Raw genomic sequence first — 24,088 nt, forward strand, 5'->3', positions numbered from 1 at the left:
TTTCAGTGTTTCTGTTAGATGAAATTACCAGAATTGTGACTTTCTGCTTGGTTGGTGAAAGTTCTAGTTTTCCATACAAACGATAACCATCTTTTACATTTATGGATGTCATATCATGCTGGGTTGAGATTAGTATATTGGTGAGAATAACTGATAAAATAATGCTGTTACTTCATGAAAATAAATTTCTTTTTCAGGTTGTATTGGCAGGTGCTTTCTATCCAAATTACTTTACTTTTGGACAGCCGGATGAGGAGATGGCGGTGAGGGAGCTGGCTGGCAAGGACCCCAAGACAACTGTCGTGGTAGGTGCTGGGGGCAGGCCATCCTCTCTGGGGTGTGGTGAGGCAGAACGTTTTTGTTCTCTAATTGTTTCTATTTTTGTGAGTCCTAAGTGAATTTTCCCCTGGAGTGAATATTAGGCTTGCTTGGCCTTTTCAGGTACATCTACTTGTCCCTCAGTCTCTTGCCTCCTTTTACAGACCTGGCCTTATAAGGAAGCCTTGAGAGTTTATACGTTCAAGGTCAATGCTGATTTGATCATGTGCTATTTTGAAGGATTTAAGGCACTTACAAGTTTAAGAACATTTTCTTAATTCACAACTTCATTTCATACAAAATAAAATGTTATTGGTTGGCAGCTGAGTGCTGTGGCTTAAGCCAGTGATCCCCCAACCTGGATGCCCAACAGAACTACCTGGAGAGTGCTTATTTTATTTATATTCGTTGAAATTCAGATCTGAGGGCTCTGCGAGATCTGAGCTAGAAAGTATGCCCTAGAAATCAGCATTCAAGTAGTGTGTACTTTGGGCATTTCTAATGATCAGCCACAGGCCCTGACCGTTGAATCAGCGTTTGCAACCCAGTTGTTTAAAGCCCAGCAGCAGGGAGACTCACACTGGAAGAAAGCTGAGACTGGACTGTTTTGGATCACTTGGTTCCAGTATGTGCCTGTATCTGATAAGCGGGGGTGAGAAGCACTTGTGTCATATCATAAGGGCTCAGTCATTGCCAGATTTTATCCTGGTTATTGTTACACCACCACTGTTAATCCTGAAGAAATAAATAGCTCATAAGGAAAGGGCGCAGATGACTTGAGATTACAACTAGAGGTCTTTGATGAGCACCAAAAGGAGCTGGTGCTCTGGAGATGAGAGAGGCAGCTGAGATACACTTGATACCTGTGGAAGGGACTTTAAAAGGAAGTCATTAGTTTTTTATAGCTACTGAGGATCATTTGATTGGCACCTCTGCTCCTGCTGGCCATCAGGTTTGACTAAGCTCTTTGCTTGGCTTCCTCTCTCACCCCTCTGCCCCTTCGTGGTTTTCTTCCCTCAGCTGTGCGCAAGAGGAAGGGTTCTATAGGTCTCTTCCTCAGACGTCTAGTAGCTATGCCTGCATCCCTCGACCACAGAGAGCCTAGTCTGGGGGCCCAAAATTACCTAGTGTGTACATCATAAAAGCTCAATAATAGCTGGCTTTACTTAGCACTTGAGAGGCTGTGTGTTAGGTACTTTTCATTCTTCTCTGAGCCTCACTCCACCCTTTGAGTTGGGGATTTCTCATGTCATTCTTATTTCATGATGTGGCAGTTGGGTCTCAGGGTAACTCTGTAACTTGCCTAAGGAGACACGCGGATTCAGGGAGTGAGGAGACAAGATCTAACTGGATCTGAGCCCCAGCCCATGCCTTCACTTACATGCCTTCTGTCACGGAGCCCCGTGCAGAGCTGGGCTGGCACAGGAGTTGTCCTGGTCCAGAAGAAAGTATGGAGTGCTTTGCAGAAACCCAGCATGGTACCTTGAGAGTTTATACATTAAAAGTCACTGCCAATTTGATCATGTGCTATTTGGTCTTTCCACTGTGGTGATGAGGAAATACATATTTCTCTCATTAGTTAGACATTTTCCTTTAAAGTTTACATTCCCATTATTCCTTATGTAGAAATATGTTTTGAAAAGAAGTATTTAGTAAGCTTGATTATTTTAAGGGAAAACAGAAGTAAACAAATCTTAATTTTGCTGTATTAGACTTACACCATTTTAACAGGGGTAGAATTAGCCTTTATTTAACATATTTATTATAGAACTTAGTTAGAATTTAAAAGTCTTTAAATGCACTGATCTGTAGAGTTTATATATTATGGTTAAAGATAGTAAACTATGTTTTTAGAAACTAAAACAGTGTGCAGCAGCTTTGAGCTTGTGAATGTTGAAACTATTTTGTTAGCTCTAGTAATCTGCTCTGATTTTGTATTATATTTTACAGTTGAAGCACATTCCTCCGTATGGATTTCTTTACTATAAACAACTACAGTCTCTCTTTAGACAGTGTGGTCAAGTCAAATCCATTGTATTTGATGGTGCAAAGTAAGTATATTTTTGTAATCAACTGCAATTATGAAGGAGGCGTAATGATTCAAATGTTTCCAGACGCTGATTGTTAAAACGGAGTGCCCATGGAAATGGGTCCTCCTATGGGCTGCTGCAATTGGCTTTCAGAATTTAGCTTTGGTTTATCTTATGGTCAGAAGCAATTTGTCTTCTCTTTCTGCTAAGTGACCTCCTAAAGGAACTAAGCTGCTGGTTAGTGGTCAAGCATGGTCACTCCAAGAAGGCTCAGTAACTCAGTGTGATGCTAAGGCGGATTCTCTTAAAGTGATCTTCACTTTCACGCACTGGTCCGAGATTTTCTCAGTGAGTCGTTAGTAAGAGTTATTTTGTGGGCCATGAAGATGATCCCAAATAGAGTGTATCTGCTTATAGTTGTCTAAAGCAGATATGTTTTGAATATTTTTGGAAGGCAAACATTGTAAAAACTCAATTTGGCTCTACTTACTGCATGTAAGGAACAAATGTGTGTTTTGGAGCATCACTGAGTTTTTATTTCTAACAGGAAATGTTTATGTACCAAAAAGCCTAAAGTAGGATTTTTAATTTTTAAAGTTAGAAATTTTTTCCAGTGTTCTGTGAATGTTGTATAAATTTTTATTTAACTTGACAAAGCTTTGTAAATAAGAACAAACACTTTTTCTTTAATGTCCAGTTCACTCAAGTTGAACATTAAGCCATTTTCAATTTGGGGTAATTCAGTCCAGTATTTTAAGTTCCATTTCTATGATTAATATATTGATTTTCTTTGTAGGCCTGTAAATGCCTCATGAGGCAAACACACAACTCCCTAACAAGCAAAACCTTCCTAAGTGCTTTGAACAACTCTTAGAGAATTAATTAAACTTGTAGTGTCTGAACTTTTCTTAAATATTCTGATGTAAATTATAGTAAGATTCTTAGTCACATATATAAAGTAACTTACTTAAAGCTGGAATCACACAGCTAAACTCATTCCTGAATAGTGTGCGTCCGCTTACCTGGGTGAGCTTCCAGTTCTGCATGGATGCTCCTTTGACTGATTTGAGTGGTCAGAAGTCTTGGCTCCCATAAGATTGCAGCATCTTTGTTCACTCATCTTTACAACTGGATTGGGTTCTGTGTTTGTTTCCTGTTCTTCTTGCCTGGGACTTTTTTTTGTTTTATTATTTTTATTTATTTATTTTTGAGACGGTCTTGCTCTGTCATCAGGCTGGAGTGCAGTGGCACAATCTTGGCTCACTGCAACCTCCGCCTCCCATTGCCTGGGACCTTTTTTATAGGTGTTTATATCTTTTGCATTCCTCATATTTCCAGCTCTCAAGTCATAATACAAATGTCATACCAATTTTTGGGGGGAAGTAACAGTATTCTTTCTGTACCAGTACCAGTTCTTGGGATTCAAGTATTTAAAGGCAAAGGAAGTTATAGTGATTCAAAGAATAAGAAGTGTATTTCTTTTGGCATAGAGCAGGGGTGACTTCGTGTAGACTCTGTGAGGTGCCAAGGGCGCATGGGCAGATGGGCACAGGTGGTACCTGGGCATATCATGTTCTCCCATAAGAAGCTTTCAACTTCGTGGTAGGAGTGGAGAGTCAAATTAGTTTCACAGACATTTGCCTGCTGTGAGATGTCATGGGAGAGGCCCAGAAGGTCAGAAGAAGACATTCTATCTGAGGCCCAATATTAGAGCAGTAACATTAATTTGAGACTTCCTCGGGTAGACGTCGGAGGGTTGTGAGGCCTCGGGCTGGTGCAGTGGCCAGTGCAGAGGTGGTGCAGTAGGGTCAGGTGGTTTTCCAGCAGGAGGCAGTCATTAGCTGATCTTGACACAGGAAAGCTGAGACTGTGCACACATAGCTGGTAGCCGTTTGGGCAGAGCTGCTCTGTGTCAGATGGAGTCTGTTTTGTGGAGGTCAGGTGCTGACTTTGAGACAGTCTTCTGGCAGACCGATGAGTGTGAACATGACTAGGTGGGCACTTGGAGACCTTTGAGTGTTCTGTCCGGAACTGTGTTTTATGGAACTTACTCAGGGATAAGCGGAAGGTCAAGGTAAGAGGAGAAGAAGCCGGCCTGGAGTCTTTGCCGTAGTCCAAAGCAGAGGCACTGAGATGTGGAGCCAGTATGGTGGTGTTGGACATGAAAAGGAGCCGACAGACGGGAAGGAGGATGTCTTGGATTTGGCTGGTGATTGCATGTGGAGGGCAAAGAAGAGAGAGGAGCCCAAGAGCATCCGGCTTTCCAGCCTGGATGCTGGGGAGGATACAGCTTTGAGGAGAAGACGCTGAGGTCTGGAGTTTAAAATTACTTCTACGGAGTCTTAGGAGAGACTCTAAAGAAGGGAGATAAAGCAGAAGGGCATGAATCCGGCAGTGGGTGGAAGGAAAATGCGTGCATTTATGAGTGAAGAGGATGGGGCGTGAAGGAGAGTGGAGGAGGCGGAGCGGGTCAGGGTTGATTCATGTACCTGCTCCACACACCTCCCCTGCTGGGCGTCTTTCCAAACTGCTCAAGGTGTACATTTCCAGGAGAGAGCTCATTACAGGACGATTTTTATAGTAGAGGAAGGGGCCCAGGTCTGTTTTTGTGGCTCTGTGATGATGTGGGGACCCAGGGGCATTAGAACGTGCATGCATAGCAAGGTAAACTTGATGCTGTCTTCCTTCTGCCTGGCACATCCAGCAGGCACCTTTTGCTCCATGCCTGCTGCTCATGCCCCAGAGCGGGGCTGGAATGGGACACCGAAATATGGGCTGGGGCAAGAGAGGGCATTTATCAATATTACTTGGTGTTTTATTCTGTTCTCTCAGTGCTATAAAGAAATACCTGAAACTGGGTAATTTATAAAGAAAAGAGGTTTAATTGGCTCATGGTTCTGCAGGCTGTATAGGCTGCTGCTTCTGGGGAGGCCTCAGGAAACTTACAATCATGGTGAAAGGCAAAGGGAAGCTGGCATTTCTTACATGGCTGGAGCGAAAGGAAGAGAGCAAAGGGGAGGTGCTTGTAAACAACCAGATCTCGTGAGAACTCACAAGAACAGCAAGGGGGAAATCGCGCTCACAATCCGGTCACCTCCCACCAGGCCCCTCCTCCAATATTGGGGATTACAATTCGACATGAGATTTGGGCAGGGACACAGATCTAAACCATATCACTTGGCAATCAATTTATATCACTTGGCAATCAATTTATATCACTTGGCAATCAATGGTTTTGGCCCAGGCGCTGTGGCTCAGGCCTGTAATCTCAGCACTTTGGGAGGCTGAGATGGGCAGATCATGAGGTAAGGAGATTGAGACCATCCTGGCCAACATGGTGAAACCCTGTCTCTACTAAAAATACAAAAATTAGCTGGACGTGGTGGCACACGCCTGCAGTCCCAGCTACTTGGGAGGCTGAAGCAGGAGAATCTCTTGAATCTGGGAAGCGGAGGTTGCAGTGAGCCAAGATGACACCCCTGCACTGGCGACAGAGCGAGACTCCATCTCAAATAAATAAATAAATAAATGAATAAAAATAAATTTAATGGTTTTTTTTGAAGGGGAATTACAAAGATCACTGAGCTATATACATTTGTGTGGTTTTCTGTATCTGTTTTATTTTATGATAGTAAAGAAAGACATTCTGTTATAATCATGAAAATTCTTTTGCAATTATGAAAGTAATTATGAAGTAAGATTTCTTTGCCCCAAATTCCATGTGACTTTAGTGTTATTCTGCATTATATTATACAAGGATGATACTAGGTTTTGGTTTAATGACATGTCATTATAACTTTTATTTCTCTTCAATTAATAATTTTCCATTGGAGAAATTAATACATGTTATTGATTAATTATAGATTGAAGAGTTACTGGCATTTTGAGGAGAGATGTGACAGAATTTCTGTCTAATCTTGAGAGAAATGAATATGCAGTTTTTAAACAGATGCCTGATAAATTTATTTTTAAATTTACATTTGTGGAACAGAGCCTTTGTGGAATTCTCACGAAATCCAACAGAGAGATTTAAAACCCTTCCTGCAGTATATATGGCAATTAAGATGTCTCAACTAAAAGTTTCACTTGAACTCAGCGTTCATTCTGCAGAGGAAATTGAAGGGAAGGTGCAAGGCATGAACGTCTCAAAGCTCAGGAACACAAGGTATTTTCAGGAGGGAGGTGGCAGACAGGCCGTGCCTGCTTTCACATTCTCAGGTGCTATTTTTACATGACTGTTGATCTGGCCTTGCTTCAGCTCATGGTAAAAGCATTGGCTTGGCTGGGTGTGGGGGCTCACGCCACTCGTCCAGCACTTTGCGAGGCCGAGGCAGGCAGGTCACTTGAACCCAGGAGTTTGAGACCAGCCTCGCCAACATGGTGAAACCCTGTCTGTACTGACAATACAAAAATTAGCCGGGCATGGTGGCACACACCTTTAATCCCACCTACTCGGGAGGCTGAGGCAGGAGAATTGCTTGAACCCAGGAGGCGGAGGTTACAGTCAGCCAAGATTGCACCACTGCACTCCAGCCTGGGTGACAGAACAAGATGCTGTCTTAAAAAATAAATAAATAAATAAATAAATAAAAAAGCACTGGCTTTGTGGTTGAGTGGAGCTGCTGTTGAATCCTGGTTGCATCATCTCCTCACTGTGTGCACTTGGGCACATTACCTAACCTCTCTGAACCTCAGTTTTTTTTCTGTTTAATAGAAATGATACCAGCCGGGTGAGGTGGCTCATGCCTGTAATCCTTACATTTTGGGAGACCGAGGCGGGAGGATCACTTGAGGTCAGGAGTTCAAAACCAGCCTGGCCAACATGGTGAAACCCCGTCTCTACTAAAAATACAAAAAAATTAGCCAAGTGTGGTGGCGGGCACCTATAATCCCAGCTACGTGGGAGGCTGATGCAGGAGAATCAGTTAAACCTGGGAGGCAGAGGTTGCAGTGATGAGCTGAAATCACGCCACTGCACTCCACCCTGGGCGACAGAGCGAGACTCCGTCTCAGAAAAAAAAAAAAAAAAAAAAGGATACCTATGGTGTAAGGCTGTTGAGAGGATTGAGTGATATCATTGATGTAATTTTTAGTTAAATAGTAGGGATTAAATCTAATGTTAATTTCCTGTCTTCCTAGATAGGATTATGCATTTTGTTTTGCAAATTCTCTTTTTAAGTAATGTGGAATATTTTTTGTCTTCAACACAGCAGTCAGTGGGACATAATGGAGATGCAGCTGGGAGCACCTAGTTGCTTACCAGTGTAAGCTGCCCTTCCTTGCCAAATGGCATCTTTCCCTCCCGCCCAGAGAGTGGTACAGGGCCAGGGCTGTCTGTAGGGCTGGTCAGCCCAGGGCAGGAGCACTTGCTGCATGCAGCTGTCATCACCCTGGCGGATCTTCTTCTCTTGGACCAAACTGAGTCACCCATGGTATTTGTGACAGACTGCTTGCCTTTTGACCATATCCCCATAGTCACATATGTGGGAAGTCTCATTTATTATTTCTTAATTGTAGAGTTTTCAGTTCTGGGAGGAACTTAACAGGAATCTGAGGAGTTGGTGGAGGAAGGGAAATCTGTTCCATCTGGTTTCACCCAGTGTGTGACTTTTGGTTTCTGAGAGTTTGGGAGTGTAGTGGGTTCAGTCCTTCATGTAGAGAAGGCCTGTCCTGCTCTAGTGAGGTCAGACTCCACTTACTTTTGTAATTGAATGCTGGGGAGTCACTCATTGCCTGAGTCACTCATTAAAAATAGGTCTGGAGATCGGGAAAAGAGTTGGATCAAGATTTTTCTTATAATTCTTTCTCTTCATTTTAGAATAAAGTATTAGGAAATTTTTATTTTCTGTCAAATTTGTCTTTTGTATTCCAGAAGTTTAGCATGTACTATCTTATTGCCTTTAAGGGAAAATGATATTTTTGGGGTTTATTGGAAAATCGTGTGTGTGTTTTCTAACATAGCATTGAGCCAAGCGTGGATTCTTATAGTTTTCTAAAGGTCAAGGTGCACATTTGAAAACACAAGTTAGGAAACACTGCAGATAATTCTAAATCTCAGACCTTGAAAGTCTAAATTTGATTATTTATCTTGATAATACCTTGAAAGTAGATATTCTCTGAGAGTCTTGGCCTTCACAATTATATACTACCTGGAGGGTAGTATTTAATTTTTGGGATGTGTACCCCTTCCAGAGCTCTTCAAAAAGCCAGCAGAAATTCATGTTTGAGATGAAATCAAATTTGTCATCTCTGGCTTAGGTATTTTATTGAAATGTTCTTTTCTTGTAGAAATATTAGAATAGTTCAAGTGATAATTTCACATATGTAAATGTGTTTTCTTTGTAAAACTTGATTTTTATTTTATTAAAAATCCGTATTATGTAGGGTGAATGTGGACTTCCAGAAGCAGACCGTAGATCCTATGCAAGTCTCCTTTAACACATCAGACAGGTCCCAGACAGTTACAGATCTCCTTCTAACTATTGATGTCACAGAGGTAAGGATGAAGTAATTGAGCTTTTCCTTCTTCTTAATCTAAAATCATCATGTTGTATACAGGAAGTTTACACACACACACACACACACAGAGAACTTGTGCACCTTGGTAATCTTGTTAATGTGGGTGAGTTTGAATTATCACTGTACTTGTTAAATTGAAATATGACTAAAATGGAAATTGAAACATGCTTATTCTAGAATCAAAGTTAATTTTTAAAACATCAAGTACATTTAAAATGCTGAAATAAATCAGATTTAACAAGATACATGTTAGAGGAAAAAAAAAGTGTGTATATTTTTGAGACAAAGTCTTGCTGTGTTGCTCAGGCTGGAGTACAGTGGCACGATCTCTGTTCACTGCAACCTCTGCCTTCTGGGTTCAAGCGATTCCCCTGCCTCAGCCTCCTGAGTAGCTGGGATTACAGGTGTGTGCCACCATGCCCGGGTAATTTTTGTGCTTTTGGTAGAGACGGGGTTTTACCACATTGGCCAGGCTGGTCTTGAACTCCTAACCTCTAGTGATCTGCCCACCTCTGCCTCCCAAAGTGCTGGCATTACAGGCGTGAGCCACTGTGCCCCGCCAAAATGATTATATGACCTCAGAACCTTTATTTATGTAAGAATGAGTCTTGTACCGCCAAGAAAAGGATATATTCCACACATTTCCTTACCTTAGTTCACCAGGGGACCCCCTCTTTTTGTCTCATAAACACCTGTTAAAAACCTGTAAAATACTTATGTTCCGAGGATTAACGCTGGTGAGATGTCGTACAGCACAGGATGTCAGCCCTATGATTCAAGCTCATTTTCCTCCTTACAAAAGTCCTTTCTAGATTTCATCTCTGCTCCTCCTCTTCCTTTTTAGGTGGTTGAAGTGGGACACTTTTGGGGATACAGGATTGATGAAAAAAACTCAGAGATTCTGAAAAAGCTTACTGCTGAAATCAATCAACTGACGCTGATGCCCTTGCCCATTCACCCACATCCAGACTTGGTCTGTCTGGCACCTTTTGCTGATTTTGATAAACAACGCTACTTTAGAGCTCAAGTCCTTTATGTTTCTGGAAATTCTGCTGAGGTAGGTTTTTCTGTAACAAGTCACTGGAAGGGAAATGAGACAGACAGACGTACAGCAGTTTATCAAATATCTTTTATAATTGTAGGTGGAAATTAAATTTAAAATAATTGCAGTTAGCAAAGTAGTCTGTTTCCCTCATTGATATGTGGATTTAAGCTCAGGTCACTCTAAGAATTCTATAATTACAGGATTAGAGCAGACTGCTGCATTGCTATTGCTCAGGTAGGGCATTGTTTTTGACCCCGTCGTAAAGTGTATACTTGCTTTATTTTCTAGGTATTCTTTGTAGATTATGGCAATAAGTCTCATGTAGATCTACATCTTTTGATGGAGATTCCCTGTCAATTTCTTGAACTTCCTTTCCAGGTAAGGTAGAGAAGACTCTAGGGAATGAATGCTGCATGCTGGACAGGATTCCTGGGTGGATTCCTGGGTCATATGGTGCCCTGCCTCGGCTTACAGCTAGGGGAGCCAAGGCCCAGGACAGGGAGGGACTTGCTTTGTCACAATAGCCAAATTTGGTTTCTGCTCTTCCAAAAATACATGAAGGGTTTCAGATTTAGCAAAAAAAGTTGTTTTAATCCAGTAGTATCTTCTAATACTGTTTCTGAGTTTTCTGGTTATGTTGAAACCAGACAGACTTTTTAGGTAGGCCACAGACATAGTCACACATGCCCTTACCATCAGTATGAAGACAATCTAAAAATTATTCTAAATATTTCTTATTGTTGTTAAAAAGCAAACCAAGTTTCTTTAGGAAATTCTCACTACCCCAACATTAGTTTTATTGGGACTTTTATGAGAATATTGTTGAAGGTACATGAACAAGGTCTGTTTTCAGTGGTATTTGGGATGAGTGTTTTGCTTATTTATAAAGCTGTTTGAGCTGTGCCCTTCTGTCCTTGTAGGCTTTGGAATTTAAGATTTGCAAAATGAGACCATCGGCAAAGTCTCTTGTTTGTGGCAAGCACTGGAGTGACGGGGCCAGCCAGTGGTTCGCCTCTCTGGTGAGCGGCTGCACCCTCCTTGTGAAAGTCTTCTCTGTGGTGCACAGCGTCCTGCACGTGGACGTGTACCAGTACTCAGGGGTCCAGGATGCCATCAACATAAGAGACGTCCTCATCCAGCAGGGCTATGCCGAGCTCACGGAGGAGTCCTACGAGTCCAAGGTGTGTGCTTTCGCTGTTGGTGGAGCACGCGTTTGTGTGAGAGAGAACGGGGCAGGCTTTCCTTCCTCTGTGGACCCTGAGATAGGAGGAGGCGGACAGTGTTCCTCTTCACCATTTGGTTTGCTGTACTTGTGTGAAGACTGGTGGCACCAATTTAAATGTCTTCTAGATTTCTCTGAGACTAAAGTATGGTGGTTGGGTATTGTTTTTGTTGGTGAGTATTGTATTTGTTTGTCTCCTATTTAGCTTGTTTATTTTTAAAAATTATTTATTTAACATATTTTTTAGTAGAGACAGGGTCTCCCTGTGTTGCCCAGGTTGGTCTCAAACTCCTGGGCTTAAGGGATCCTCCTGCCTCAGCCTCCCAGAGTACTTCCAGGTGTGAGCCACTGCACCCAGCCTCCTATTCAGCTTTTTATCTTCTTAGGATAGATTTGAAAATGTTCTATATATGTGGGGAGTTTTAAAAATGGATTCCAAGATTTATCTCCCTAATGGAAGTAGTTAATAAAATATTTCAAATATTTCAAGCATTTCAAAACTTCTTTCAACTGTTTCTTTGAAAATCAGTGTTAGAGTTATTTTTCACGATCTAAAGGTTTGAGAGGCCACTTCTTTTTCCTTTTTTAGTTGCCACATAATCATTGTACATATTTATGGGATATAGAGTCATATTTTGATATGTGTATATAATGTGTAATGATCAAGTGAGGGTAATTAGCAAATCTGTCACCTCAGACATTTATTATTTCTTTGTGTTGTAAACATTCAAGAACTTTCTTCTAGCTTTTTGAAAATATACCTTATAGTTAACCATATTTACCCCACAGTGCTGCAGAACGCAAGAACCTATTCCTACAATCTAGCTGTAATTTTGTGTTTGTTAACCAGCTTCTCTCTGTTCTCCCCTTCCTGTCTTACCCAGCCTCTAATACCCACAATCCTCCTCTCTACTTCCATTAGTTCAATTTTTTTTTAGCTCTTACTCATAAATGAGAACATGTCATATTTATATTCCTGTGCCTGACTTATTTTACTTAACATACCATCCTCCAGGCTCATCCACGTTGCCAAGAATGACAGGATTTTTTCTTTTTGTAGCTGAATGGTATTTTATTTTGTATATACCGCATTTTCAGTATCCATTCATCTGTTGACGGACACCTAGGTTGGTTCTGTATCTTGACTATTGTGACCACTGCTGCAGTAATCACGGGATACAGGTATCTCTGATGTACTGATTTCCTTTCCTTTGGATAAATATCCAGTAGTGGGATTGCCAGATTGTATGTTCATACTGTTTGTAGTTTTTTGAGTAACCTTCACACTGTTTTCAATAAAGACTGTATTAATTTACCTTCCCACCAACAGTGTATAAGAGTTCCCTTTTCTCAGCATCCTTACCAGCATTTACTTTTTGTCTTTTTGATAATAGCCATTCTAACTGGGGTGAGATGCTATCTCTCATGATGGTTTTGATTTGAATTTCCCTGATAATTAGTGATGTTGATCATTTTTCGTATATTTGTTGGTTATTTGTATGTCTTTGAGAAATGTCTGTTCAGATGCTTTGCCCACTTTTTAATTGGATTATTTGCTTTTTTGCTGTTTGAGTTCCTTGTGTATTCTGGATGTTATTCCTTTGTCAGATGAGTAGTTTGCAAATATTTTCTCCCATTCTACAGGTTGTCTCTTCATTTTGTTGATTGTTTCCTGTACTATGCAGAAGGTTTTTAGTGTAATATAGTTCCATTTGTCTATTTTTGTTGCCTCTGCTTTTTGAAGTCTTGGCCATAAAATCCTTGCCTAGATCAGTGTACTAAAGTATTTCTCCTTGTTTTCTTCTAGTAGTTTTTTATAGTTTTAGGTCTTACATTTAAGTCTTTAACCCATTTTGAGTTGATTTTTGTATATGTCAAGAGATAGGGGTTTAGTGTTATTCTTCTGCATTTAGACGTCCAGTTTTCCCAGCACCATCTATTGAAGAGACTCTCCTTTCCCCAGTAAATGTTCTTGGAGCCTTTGTTGAAAATCAGTTGCCTGTAAATGCGTGGCTTTATTTCTGGGTTCTCTATTCTGTTCTATTGGTCATCTGTGTGTCTGTTTTTATGCCAGTATAATGCTGGTTTGGTTACCGTAGCTTTGTAGCGTATTTCCAAGTCAGGTACTGCGATGTCTCTTGCTTTGTTCTTTTTGCTTAGGATTGCTTTGGCTTTTGGGGTATTTTGTGGTTCCATATGAACTTGAGGATTGTTTTTTCTATTTCTGTGAAGAATGTCATTGGCATTTTGATTGGAGTTGCATTGAATCTGTAGCTCGCTTTGGATAGTATGGTCATTTTAACAATATAAATTCTTCCAATTCATAAACATGAGATGTCTTAATCATTTGTTTGTGTCCTCTTCAATTGCTTTAATTGATATTTTGTAGTTTTCATTATAGAGATCATTCACCTCCTTGGTTAAATATATTCCTCGGTATTTTATTTTATTTTTGTAGGTATTGTAAATGGGATTGCTTTCTTGATATCTTTTTAAGCTAGTTATTGGTGTATAGAAATGCTACTGATTTTTGTATACTGATTTCTGTATCCTGCAACTTTTCTGAATTCATTTATCAGCTCTAAAAGCTTTTTGGTGGAGTCTTTAGGTTTTTCTATATATAAGATCATGTTATCTGCAAAGAGGGACATTTTGACTTTCTCTTTTCTAATTGGGATGCCCTTTCTTTCTTCCTCTTGCCTAATTTCTCTGGCTAGGACTTCCAGTACTGTGTTGAATATAAATGGCGAAAGTGGGCATCCTTGTGTTGTTCTTGTTCTTAGAGGAAAAGATGGCAGTTTTCCCCTCTTCAGTATGATGTTTGCTGTGGGTTTGTCATGTATGACCTTTCTTGCGTTGAGATATGTTCCTTCTATACCCAATTTGCTGAGAATTTTTTTATCTTGAAGTAATGTTGAATTTTATCAAGTGCTTTTTCTGCATCTATTGAGATGATCAGAGAGGCCACTTTTGAAGCTGATGTTGAAGGTCTTTTACTTCTGTTATTTCTGCTGGGGATGAAGAATACTGGGTATCAGGAAGGGACAGTCTAGCAAAATGTTAGCCGGAGTGCTGGCTAAATTCTGTATTTAATTTATATAAAAACACTTCAGGGAATTATGTTAATATAGCCAGTGTAAAACCAAAATTTTACATATAAAAAAGTCCTGTAAAAATGTTTCTTTCTTGCAAACGATAGTAAGAGAAGAAAAAAGAAAATTAAAAAAACTGTAGACCAGGTGCAGTGGCTCACACCTGTAATCCCAGCATTTTGGGAGGCCCAGGTGGGCAGATCACCTGAGGTCAGGAGTTCGAGACCAGCCTGACCAACACGGTGAAATCCCATCTCTACTAAAAATACAAAATTAGCTGGGCATGGTGGTGGGCACCTGTAATCGTACTACTCGGGAGGCTGAGGCAGGAGAATTGCTTGAACCCGGGAGGCGGAGGTTGTAGTGAGCTGAGATTGCGCCATTGCACTCCAGCCTGGGTGACAAGAGTGAGACTCCGTCTGAAAACAAACAAACAAACAAAAACCCCAAAAAACTGTAAAAAATGTTTATTTCTCTTAAATTCTCTAATGGGTAAAATGTCGCAAAGGCTGTCGGATTTCTTTTGTTTGAAGAAATAAGGTTGTAAATCCTGTCATATTTCTTTTGTTTGAATCTTAAAATGAACTTGATAAAATTATTTCCCTATACTTTAATTAATGACTTCCAAAATCATCATTCTCAGTAAACTATCGCAAGGACAAAAAACCAAACACCACATGTTCTCACTCATAGGTGGGAATTGAACAATGAGAACACATGGACACAGGAAGAGGAACATCACACACTGGGGACTGCTGTGGGGTGAGGGGAGAGGGGAGGGATAGCATTAGGAGATATACCTAATGCTAAATGACGAGTTAATGGGTGCAGCACACCAGCATGGCACATGTATACATATGTAACTAACCTGCACATTGTGCACATGTACCCTAAAACTTAAAGTGTAATAATAATAAAATAAAAATTAATGACATAGAAATCAGAGTAAGACTGTGCCTATGAAATATTTTGATTAGTTTGGAAGAAAGTCCTTGTAATATTTTCTTTTAACAAAACAAACTTTTCTTGTTTGTTCAGCAAAGCCATGAAGTTCTCAAGGGCCTCTTTTCCAAGTCAGTAGAAAACATGACAGATGGCTCTGTGCCCTTTCCCATGAAAGACGACGAGAAGTATCTCATCCGGATTTTGTTAGAGAGCTTTTCTTCCAATAAACTGGGTACTCCAAACTGTAAGGTGATTGTAGGAGTTTTAAAATGTAATTTAAAAGCTTAGTATCATTTTACATTTATGTGCTAGGAGTTGTAGTCAGTAGTCATGGTGGTTTTTTCTTTTCTGGCTTTTAATGCTGTTACTTTTCTCACAATTGATCCTCTTATAATAATAAGAAAAAACCCTAGGGTTTAGTGTTTAGTGGGGTTTAGAGAGAAGCTTTGACTAGTTTTTTTTTTTTTTAAAACCCTCCTGACGTGTGCTTTTTTTGTCAGACTAAAGGAAGCACAGCGTGTGGGTTCAGAGAACTGGTGCCAGCCTTGGACTCCCTGGCTGGCTGTTAGAGCCGGTGCTGCCCGCCTGCTTGGAGAGGAGGGCTGGCCAGGGTGTCTCCTTGTTCAGGGACTCCACTTGTGTTTCCCCAGCCTCTGGCTGTGTGGTCTCAGGTCTACCTGTGCAACTGGGTTGGTCTGCTGCAATTGAAATAATAGTATTTTCACTAAATTGTCAATGATTCCTTTTTTGTTGTTCAAAGGCTTTCTTAAACATATATATCAAGGAATGTTAGTGAAATCGTTGAAGAGAATGAGTTACATCCCAGAAAAATACCTTCTTTAAGGCACTTTTTCTTAACTGAATCATAAAGACATTATAAATGAGATGTCTTTTTTTTTTTTTCCTTTAAAGAATGAGCTGACTTTTGAGTTTTAAAAATTCATGTTAAGTGGTATCTTGCTTATTGGTAACACTTCCTATATTTTGTGCATGCAGGCAGAACTTCATGGGCCTTTTAACCCTTATGAACTAAAGTGCCATAGTTTGACCAGAATATCCAAATTCAGGTATGATTAACTTAAGTTTTTCATGAATTTTTTTTCTCTGCTTTTCTATTTATAGATCTCATCAGAAAATAATGTATCTTTATATCTAAACTGTTGGAATGTGTTATCTTTTCTTTTCTTTTTTTTTTTTTTTTTTTTTTTGAGACAGAGTCTCACTCTGTCACTCAGGCTGGAGTGCAGTGGCGCAATCTTGGCTCACTGCAACCTCCGCCTCCCGGATTCAAGCAATTCTCCTGCCTCAGCCTCCTGAGTAGCTGGGATTACAGGCACGTGCCACCACACCTGGCTAATTTTTGTATTTTTAGTACAGACGGGGTTTCACCACGTTGGTCAGGCTGGTCTCAAACTCCTGACCCTGTGATCCACCTGCCTCGGCCTCCCAAAGTGCTGGGATTACAGGTGTGAGCCACCGTGCCCAGCCGGAATGTTATCTTTTCTAACTTCTCATTTCTCTCCCAGCTCCTGATTTGAGGTAGTCTCTCTCTCACACACGTGAAAGCCATTCTGTGTAAGACATTTTTTAGTATCTTTTATCAAAGACTACATTTTTTTCTGTTCTTGTTACAATTGTTATTCAGCAAAGCTGTGAGAGCCCACTGTATGCCAGGAGCAGTGTGTGGTTTGGGGCAAACTGTAGTGAACAAGAAACAGTTGTTTGTCTTCATGAAAATTATGGATACAGTTGGCGGGTGGGGGGCATAGAGGAAGCCGGTAACTACAATATAGGGTGATAGGGCTCTTGATAAGGGCACAGAACATCATGAAAGCATCTAGGGGGCCCAGCCACCCTTGAAAGATCATGGAGCTTTTCCAGAGAAATCTGAGGCCTGGCGGATACAGAGGCGTCAGCCAAGGTGCAGGTGTTGGAAGAAGAGAGGGGAGGTGGGATGAGGGTGGCTCCACTGGCAAGTGCATAGGCCTGAGTTTGAGAGTTTGCACGTGTAACTCGAGTAAGTTTAGTAAGATTGGAGAATTGGGTGGGGGGAAGGGAGGTGCCAAGCTTGTGGTAGACGAGGGCAAACTTTGTAGACTTCATTCTGAAAGGGCCGTGAACCTTACTATGTGCATTTTAAAATGATGCCTTTGGGTAAGTCTTGTCTTCTCAAAATGTCTTCCGGGGAGCACATTGGAAATGCAGATGCCCAGGTCCCCTAGGGCCTTCCAAATGAGCCTGCATTTTCACAAGGCCTCTGGCGGTATGCCTACGCTTACAGTCTCAGGAGCCCCCGTGTGAAGCCGGCATTGGATTTCAGAGTAGAAAGATCCTCAGGCAGTATTGTGCTTCTGAGGCTGGTCCCTGCTGTAACTCAGGGTGGGAATATGGGAAACTGAGTCCCTGGCAGGAGATACAGAAACAGCTTCATCAGCGCTTTCACCTGCTGGAAGCAGCAGGATGGAGCTGCATTAGAGTCAATGCTGAAGGGAAGAGGAAGAATTAAGGGTGCCCTTGCTGGGGCTGCAGCAGGCTTCTGCTGAGGGGTGACGGAGGAACTGTGGGGTGGACCACGCTCAGTTCCCTCTGCCAGGATGCAGGTGATGGCCCTTATGCGTTGACAGTGCAGGACAGAGGGTCTCGAGTGGAGGTGGAGGTTCGGGCATCCCCAGCGTGTGCGTGGTTCCTAAGCCAGGGAGTGGTCGGGATCATGCACGAGGGAGTGGAGAGAGAAGAGGGCTGAGGACCAGCTTGAGGACTCCTGTGTGAAGAGGTGGTCCAGTAAAAGGAGATGTGCAGGAGAGTGGGGGTTAAATATTTCTTCCCGTCTATCATTGCAGTTGCCGTTTGTATTTTTGAAATGGGTTGCTTGTGGGTTGGCATAGCACATTGCCTGGTTAGTGGATCAGTCACCCCATCTCCTGGTGCTCCTGCCTTTTAGGTGTGTTTGGATTGAGAAGGAGAGCATCAACTCTGTCATTATCAGTGACGCCCCTGAAGACCTTCACCAGAGAATGCTGGTTGCAGCTTCCCTTTCCATCAATGCGACTGGTAATTTAAGGATCCTGTTTGTTCCTTGTCCTCTCTTTTTTCTTTTCCTTGACTTCAGCTACTAGGAACAACTTATCCTATAATTGGTGAACAAGTCTACACTATGTACTATTCTTTTTTTTTTTTTTTTGAGACAGAGTCTTGTTCGATCGCCCAGGCTAGAGTGCAGTGGTGCGATCTCGGCTCACTGCAAGCTCCACCTCCTGGGTTCACACCATTCTCCTGCCTCAGCCTCCCGAGTAGCTGGGACTACAGGCGCCCGCCACCATGCCCGGCTAATTTTTTGTATTTTTAGTAGAGATGGGGTTTCACTGTGTTAGCCAGGATAGTCTTGATCTCCTGACCTCGTGATCCACCCGCCTTGGCCTCCCAAAGTTCTGGGATTACAGGCGTGAGCCACCGCGCCCAGCTTATGTGCTGTTCTTTTAGGCCATTTTCTGACTGCTTTGGCTGGTGCGAGGTTACGTGGTGGAGCATTCTCACTTTTCCTTTTATACAAGGATGTGGGAAGTATTAATAATTGACTCCTGGATCTTTCATTCATTCCACCCTGCTTGGCTACAGAGTAGAATACATCCAAGCTCTTGGCCCTGGGAAAAATCCAATAGCCTGATTAGGGGAAAGAGATGCAAAGAGTAACCAAATAGGAGTTATCCCCAAGTGGGGTAAAAGCTTACGCATCATAGCGTAGTGTCTCTCTGTAGGGTACTGTGGAAACAGAGAACAGGGAGTGTGCGTTACTATTGGGGTGGGCCTGTGGGGACTGGACAGACTCAGCAGAGGAGGGGATACCTGCAGATGAGTAGGAGCGGGCCGGGAGGGAACGCTGCCCTGAGCAGCGTGAGTTAATGCCCGATGTTGATTTAGCATGATTTGAACAGGATCTACGATGCTGCTGAGAGAAACCTCTCTGATGCCTCATATCCCTGGCCTCCCGGCTCTCCTCAGCATGTTATTCGCACCGGTGATAGAGTTAAGGTACGGGCATCCCCCTTGTCTATAGGCTTTGTAAAATAAGAACCTGGGCGGGAAAAAATGGGTGCCTCTCCTTGCTCCTTTTGGAAAGAAAGCCTTTATGGAAGCTAGCCATGGCACGTCTTGCTGCTTGGGGTGAAGCCTGTATTGTTATTGATTTATTTATGCTTGGGCTGATTTTGAAAGAAGCTCAGAAAGCTTGTAAAGGTACACACTGTGTCACATAGGAGCTCGAGGCAAAAAAGGGGCAAAATAAATTAAAAATGGAGCTAGGAATGAGGCTCAAAATAAATGTCATGGTGATGGACATCCCATTGTTAATGGATGGTGAATGTGATTCCAAGTTTTCTGGTGACCAGTTGTCGACAAGAACCCGTCAGTCCCCCTTCTTGTGGTAACCATGACATCAGAAGGCAGATTGCCCAGCAGATTGTAGCTCTTGTTAATGCCACGATTAAGCCAGGATTTCTCCCAGAGACTTTGATAGAGAGGAGTGTGTGATGCCATGAGCAGAGCTCTTAAAGGCACCCTCACAGTGGGGGCTGCTGCTGTGTAAGGTTTTGTTTGCAGACTAGGGATTGACAGAGCATTCTCTGTGGGGAAAGCACTAACATAGGTTTTAGTGGAGCAGTGGGTGGGGGTGGCTAGAAAAGGAGTAATATTTGGGCTTTAGGAACTCACATTCTGCTGGGCAGGATGGAAATGGCCGTGACGAGATTGCAGTAGAGGCCTGGTAGCACTTCAAGAGTCGGGGGCATGGAAAGTTACCCTTTTCTTCTTTTCTAGTCAGCTGGTGAGCATGGGGGGGTGGTCCATAGACCTAGGGGGCTAAGTTCAGTCAAGGCAGGTGGAAGGGCCCCACCGTTTACTCAGTCCTTTTTGCCATTACACTTGTTCAGAATCTGACGGTGCAATCTCAAAAAGTGTAGTGCTTTTTTTTTTTAGTTGTAAGAATATTTTTTTCATTAAAATATGTGCTACTTAGAAAAAGCTGAATGGGAAAAATTGACACATTTTTAAATTTATAGATTTAAATTTAAATATTTAGTATACTTATTTAAAATTTGTATATACATATTTTTATTTAAGATTCTTGTTATACTGTATTCTTTTCCCACAAATATCAGGTTTTTCATATTACGATATCTTTATAAATATCCATTTTGATAATTGTATCATATATCACTGAATGGGCATATGATGGCTTACAAAAATACCACCCTGTTTTAATTATACATGCACTTGTTTCTGAGCGGCTCTTGTCTGAAAGGATTGAATATGCCTTTAATTGTTGAAATGTGGCCTAATTTTGCAGTGATGATGCAGTAAATCCCTCTGTAAGTTCAGGCGTCTTGGAGCCTCGGTGGGGAGACAGATGTGCGGGAACCACACGTGGCAGTGGGATGATCTCATGAGCAAACAGCACGCTGTGCACCTGCAGGCCTGAGGCTTGGCTAGTGCAGAAGCAGGTCCCTTCCTCTCATGGCACTTTGGACGCCCTGCTTGCCTTTTTAACTAGACAAAGCTCCTGCTTCACCTCTTTTAAACACCAGCTTTTGAGGATTTGAATGATATAGTGTGTTATTTTCACAACTCCAGAGTGCAAGCGTTTAGGTTGTAGACATTCAAGAAATACTGACATACTTGGTATTTAAAACACCATCTTTCTAGAAAAAGCACAAGCTTAATAGGAAAAGGTTATATATAACAATACACAGTGCTTTGCTGATTATATTCATTTTGTTGAATTAACTGAAATGTGCCAGATTTGGGACGGTTTATGTGACAGTGTTCGTAAGACTAGTTGTCTTTGAATCCACAGGCTTAACTAGGTGATTATCGGAAAGATAGCAGGGGGGCCTGGTTGATTTTCCTCCAAACTCTGCCTGCCTCTGAGTAGTTGTATAAGCTTGGTTTTGTTATTGTTTTTTGAGACAGGGTCTCACTCTGTCTCTAAGGTTGGAGTTTTTTTTTTTTTAATTTGTTGAGTAACAACTGTTTTTGAGAAACTTTGAAAGATGACAGCTGTTTGATTTGGGATGAGCATTCTCCTTTCCTTTCACTTTAAAGATGCAGTCTTCTGCAGCGAGCAGGAGGGGGGTCTTCAGTACAGACCTGGCCCAGGGGTCCCAGCACTGTGTCTTAGGTGTGTTCCGGAGGGGAGCTGTCCTCCAAAGCCCACGGCTCCTGAGAGCCGCTGCCCCGCCGTGCACCCATGCCCGTTTGCTTCCTTTTGTGAGCCACCTGTCTAATGCGCACCCGCACGGGACTCGTCTCCTGTTCGGGTGGCGTCGGGCTGCTGCACTAGAGGCTGTCCTGGCCCCCCTTGTTAAACGCGAAGCCTGCAGTCTCTGGGTAAAGTCTGTTCTCCCTCCACATGTGTCACTGTCCTGTCACAACTGATTCAACTTTATGACTAAGTGATAATTTTTTACCACCTCTAACATACTCTTTGTACAATAGTGGCAGGAAAGGAAGATGAGCAGAAAACTTAATTTTATCTTGATTTTCAATTTAAAAAGGGAAAGGAGATATGTGTTATGCCCCATTCATAAGCAGAGACATCTAAGTGGAGGCCACTGTCCCCTTCTTTGCCAACTGGCTGTGGACTGACCTAGCTGCCATTTGTCTCCCCTCCTTTGTTCTTTCTGCCATGTGACCTTCGCTTGTAGCTGGCCCCTCCATAACTCAGGGTGACTGAGCTTTGGTGCCAGCTTTCCTCTTCCCTTCATCGTGGAGCTGATCCACCACACATCTGTCCCCGGAGTGCGTCACTCCTCTTGCTGCCCCTGTCCTCGAGGTGTTTTCCCTGAACAGTTGGAGTAGTTGATGGTGTCAGCCTGGATTCAGTGGCATCATCATTGTGTACCTCGTGGAGGCCGCCTCCCTGGGTGAGCAGAATGCTCCATGGTAGCAGAGCCTGGCACCTCCAGGATGGGAGCAGACATCTGAGAACACGCTCTTATTGGTGTAGTGACAAGAACACTGTACTCACCTCCTTCCCTTGGTTCTTGGAGCCAGGTTTTGCTACTGGGGAGACTGCCAAATGCTGGTCATGGTTTAGAGGGTAAGTCACGTGTTGAGGGCAGTGCTGTAACCCTGGGAAGATGGTGCTTCTGAACAGGCATGAGAGGGTGGGGGGATCTTTAAACAACAACAACAAGAAGTTCTATCAATTAAAACCTAAAAATTAATATATACACTTATATGTACCCACAAAAATTAAACAAACAAAAAATTAAATGAGGGTGGATTAAAAGAAGACTCTCACTGTTTAACTGGGTATTCCAGCTACTGTGGCTAAAAACAAGTTACCCCAAAACTTCAGTGGGCTACAGCAACCTTCTTTGCCTCTGTGGGTGAGGAACTATGTCAGGGTACACAGGGATGGCTTGTTGTGTTCCCAATGTTGGGGCCTCCAGCTGAAGGATTTGGAGGCTGGTGGGTGTCCAGGCTCACATCTGGTGGTTGCTGCTTGCCAGAGACCTCAGTTGCTCTCAGTGAGGACTTCCACAAGTGATCTGTCTGTAGGCTAGTTTGGGTGTCCTCAGCATGGTGGATTGGTGCTGAGGGTCCTGAGAATGAGCCAGGTGGCAGCTGTCACTGTTTTTTTGTTTGTTTTTTTGAGTTGGAGTCGCACTCTGTCACCCAGCCTGGAGTGCAGTGGTGCCATCTCAGCTCACTGCAACCTCTGCCTCCAAGTGATCCTCCCACTTCTGCCTCCCAGGTAGCTGAGATTACAGGTGTGCACCACCACACCTGGCTAATTTTTGTATTTTTAGTAGAGAAGGGGTTTCGCCCTGTTGGCCAGGCTTGTCTCAAACTCTTGGCCTCAAGTGATCTGCCCACTTCAGCCTCCCAAAGTGCTGGGATTACAGGCGTGAGCCACCGTGCCCAGTATATTAGTTCATTCTCACACTGCTAATAAAGACATACCCGAGACTGGGTAAATTATAAAGGAAAGAGGTTTAATTGACTCACAGTTCTGCATGACTAGGGAGGCTTCAGGAAACTTACAGTCATGGTGGAAGGGAAAGCAAACACGTTCTTCTTCACATGGTGGCAGCAAGGAGAAGTGCCGAGCAAAAGGGGGAAAAGAAAAGCCCCTTACGAAACCATGAGATTTCATGAGAATTCACTCACCATCACGAGAACAGCATGAGGTTAACCACCCTCATGATTAACTGCCTTCCAGAGGGTCCCTCCCATGACACGTGGGGATTATTTAGGATGAGATTTGGGTGGAGACACAAAGCTTAACCATATCACCTGGCCTGTGTCACCTTTTGTAATCTAGCTGCAGAAGCCACACAGCGTGAGTTTTACTGTAGTCACAGTCACAGCTAGACCACTGTGGCTTCTAGGTCCCACTGTAATTCACAGTGTGGTTGGAAACTACTGAGACGCCTTAGGCAAGGGAGTAACATTGTATTTGTTTTGAAAAGCTACTCCTGTGTGCTATATGGAGAAAAGATTGGAAGAGGCAGGAGTAAGAGATGGGGAATTGGTCGGAAAGTTGTTACCAAGTCCAGGTGAGAAATGGCAGTGGCTTGGACCAGGCTGTTGGCCGCAGCCATGGAGAGGCTATTAGGGAGTGATAAAGGTGACAGGACGTGCCAGTGGTCAGAGGAGGGTGGTGATAAAACTGGGATACAAAACTTTGTAAGTGTGCACCATTGTTTTAGGATGAGAAGGTGGAACATTTTTTTAGGCTTTTACTAAGTGCTAGACTTGTTTCACAGGTCATAAATATGTGCATAGCCCTTTCTCCAGAAATCTCCCTAATAAGAATTTAACCCATGGAAAGAATTCGAAGGCAAGGGGAAAAAAAACCCATTCATGATAAAATATTCTTTTCATTATCTTATCTACCACGTTAGAAACTTAATAA

General features: G+C 42.5%; 1 protein-coding gene across 6 annotated transcripts in view; it reads left to right on the forward strand.

Moving 5' to 3' along the window:
* TDRD9 (tudor domain containing 9) overlaps positions 1-24,088 on the forward strand; it is a 124,104-nt gene that overhangs the window by 87,330 nt on the left and 12,686 nt on the right. For all 6 annotated transcript variants that reach the window (XM_510193.9, XM_016926799.4, XM_016926801.4 and 3 more), the window contains 11 exons: positions 198-305; positions 2,269-2,369; positions 6,340-6,513; positions 8,733-8,844; positions 9,712-9,924; positions 10,201-10,290; positions 10,833-11,093; positions 15,265-15,420; positions 16,168-16,238; positions 18,113-18,222; positions 19,104-19,200. In XM_510193.9, coding sequence (XP_510193.3) covers positions 198-305; positions 2,269-2,369; positions 6,340-6,513; positions 8,733-8,844; positions 9,712-9,924; positions 10,201-10,290; positions 10,833-11,093; positions 15,265-15,420; positions 16,168-16,238; positions 18,113-18,222; positions 19,104-19,200 — 1,493 coding nt within the window. The remainder of the gene's footprint in view (positions 1-197; positions 306-2,268; positions 2,370-6,339; positions 6,514-8,732; positions 8,845-9,711; positions 9,925-10,200; positions 10,291-10,832; positions 11,094-15,264; positions 15,421-16,167; positions 16,239-18,112; positions 18,223-19,103; positions 19,201-24,088) is intronic.

Source organism: Pan troglodytes, chromosome 15 (genome assembly GCF_028858775.2).
Source record: "Pan troglodytes isolate AG18354 chromosome 15, NHGRI_mPanTro3-v2.0_pri, whole genome shotgun sequence".
Taxonomy (NCBI): Eukaryota; Metazoa; Chordata; class Mammalia; order Primates; family Hominidae; genus Pan; species Pan troglodytes.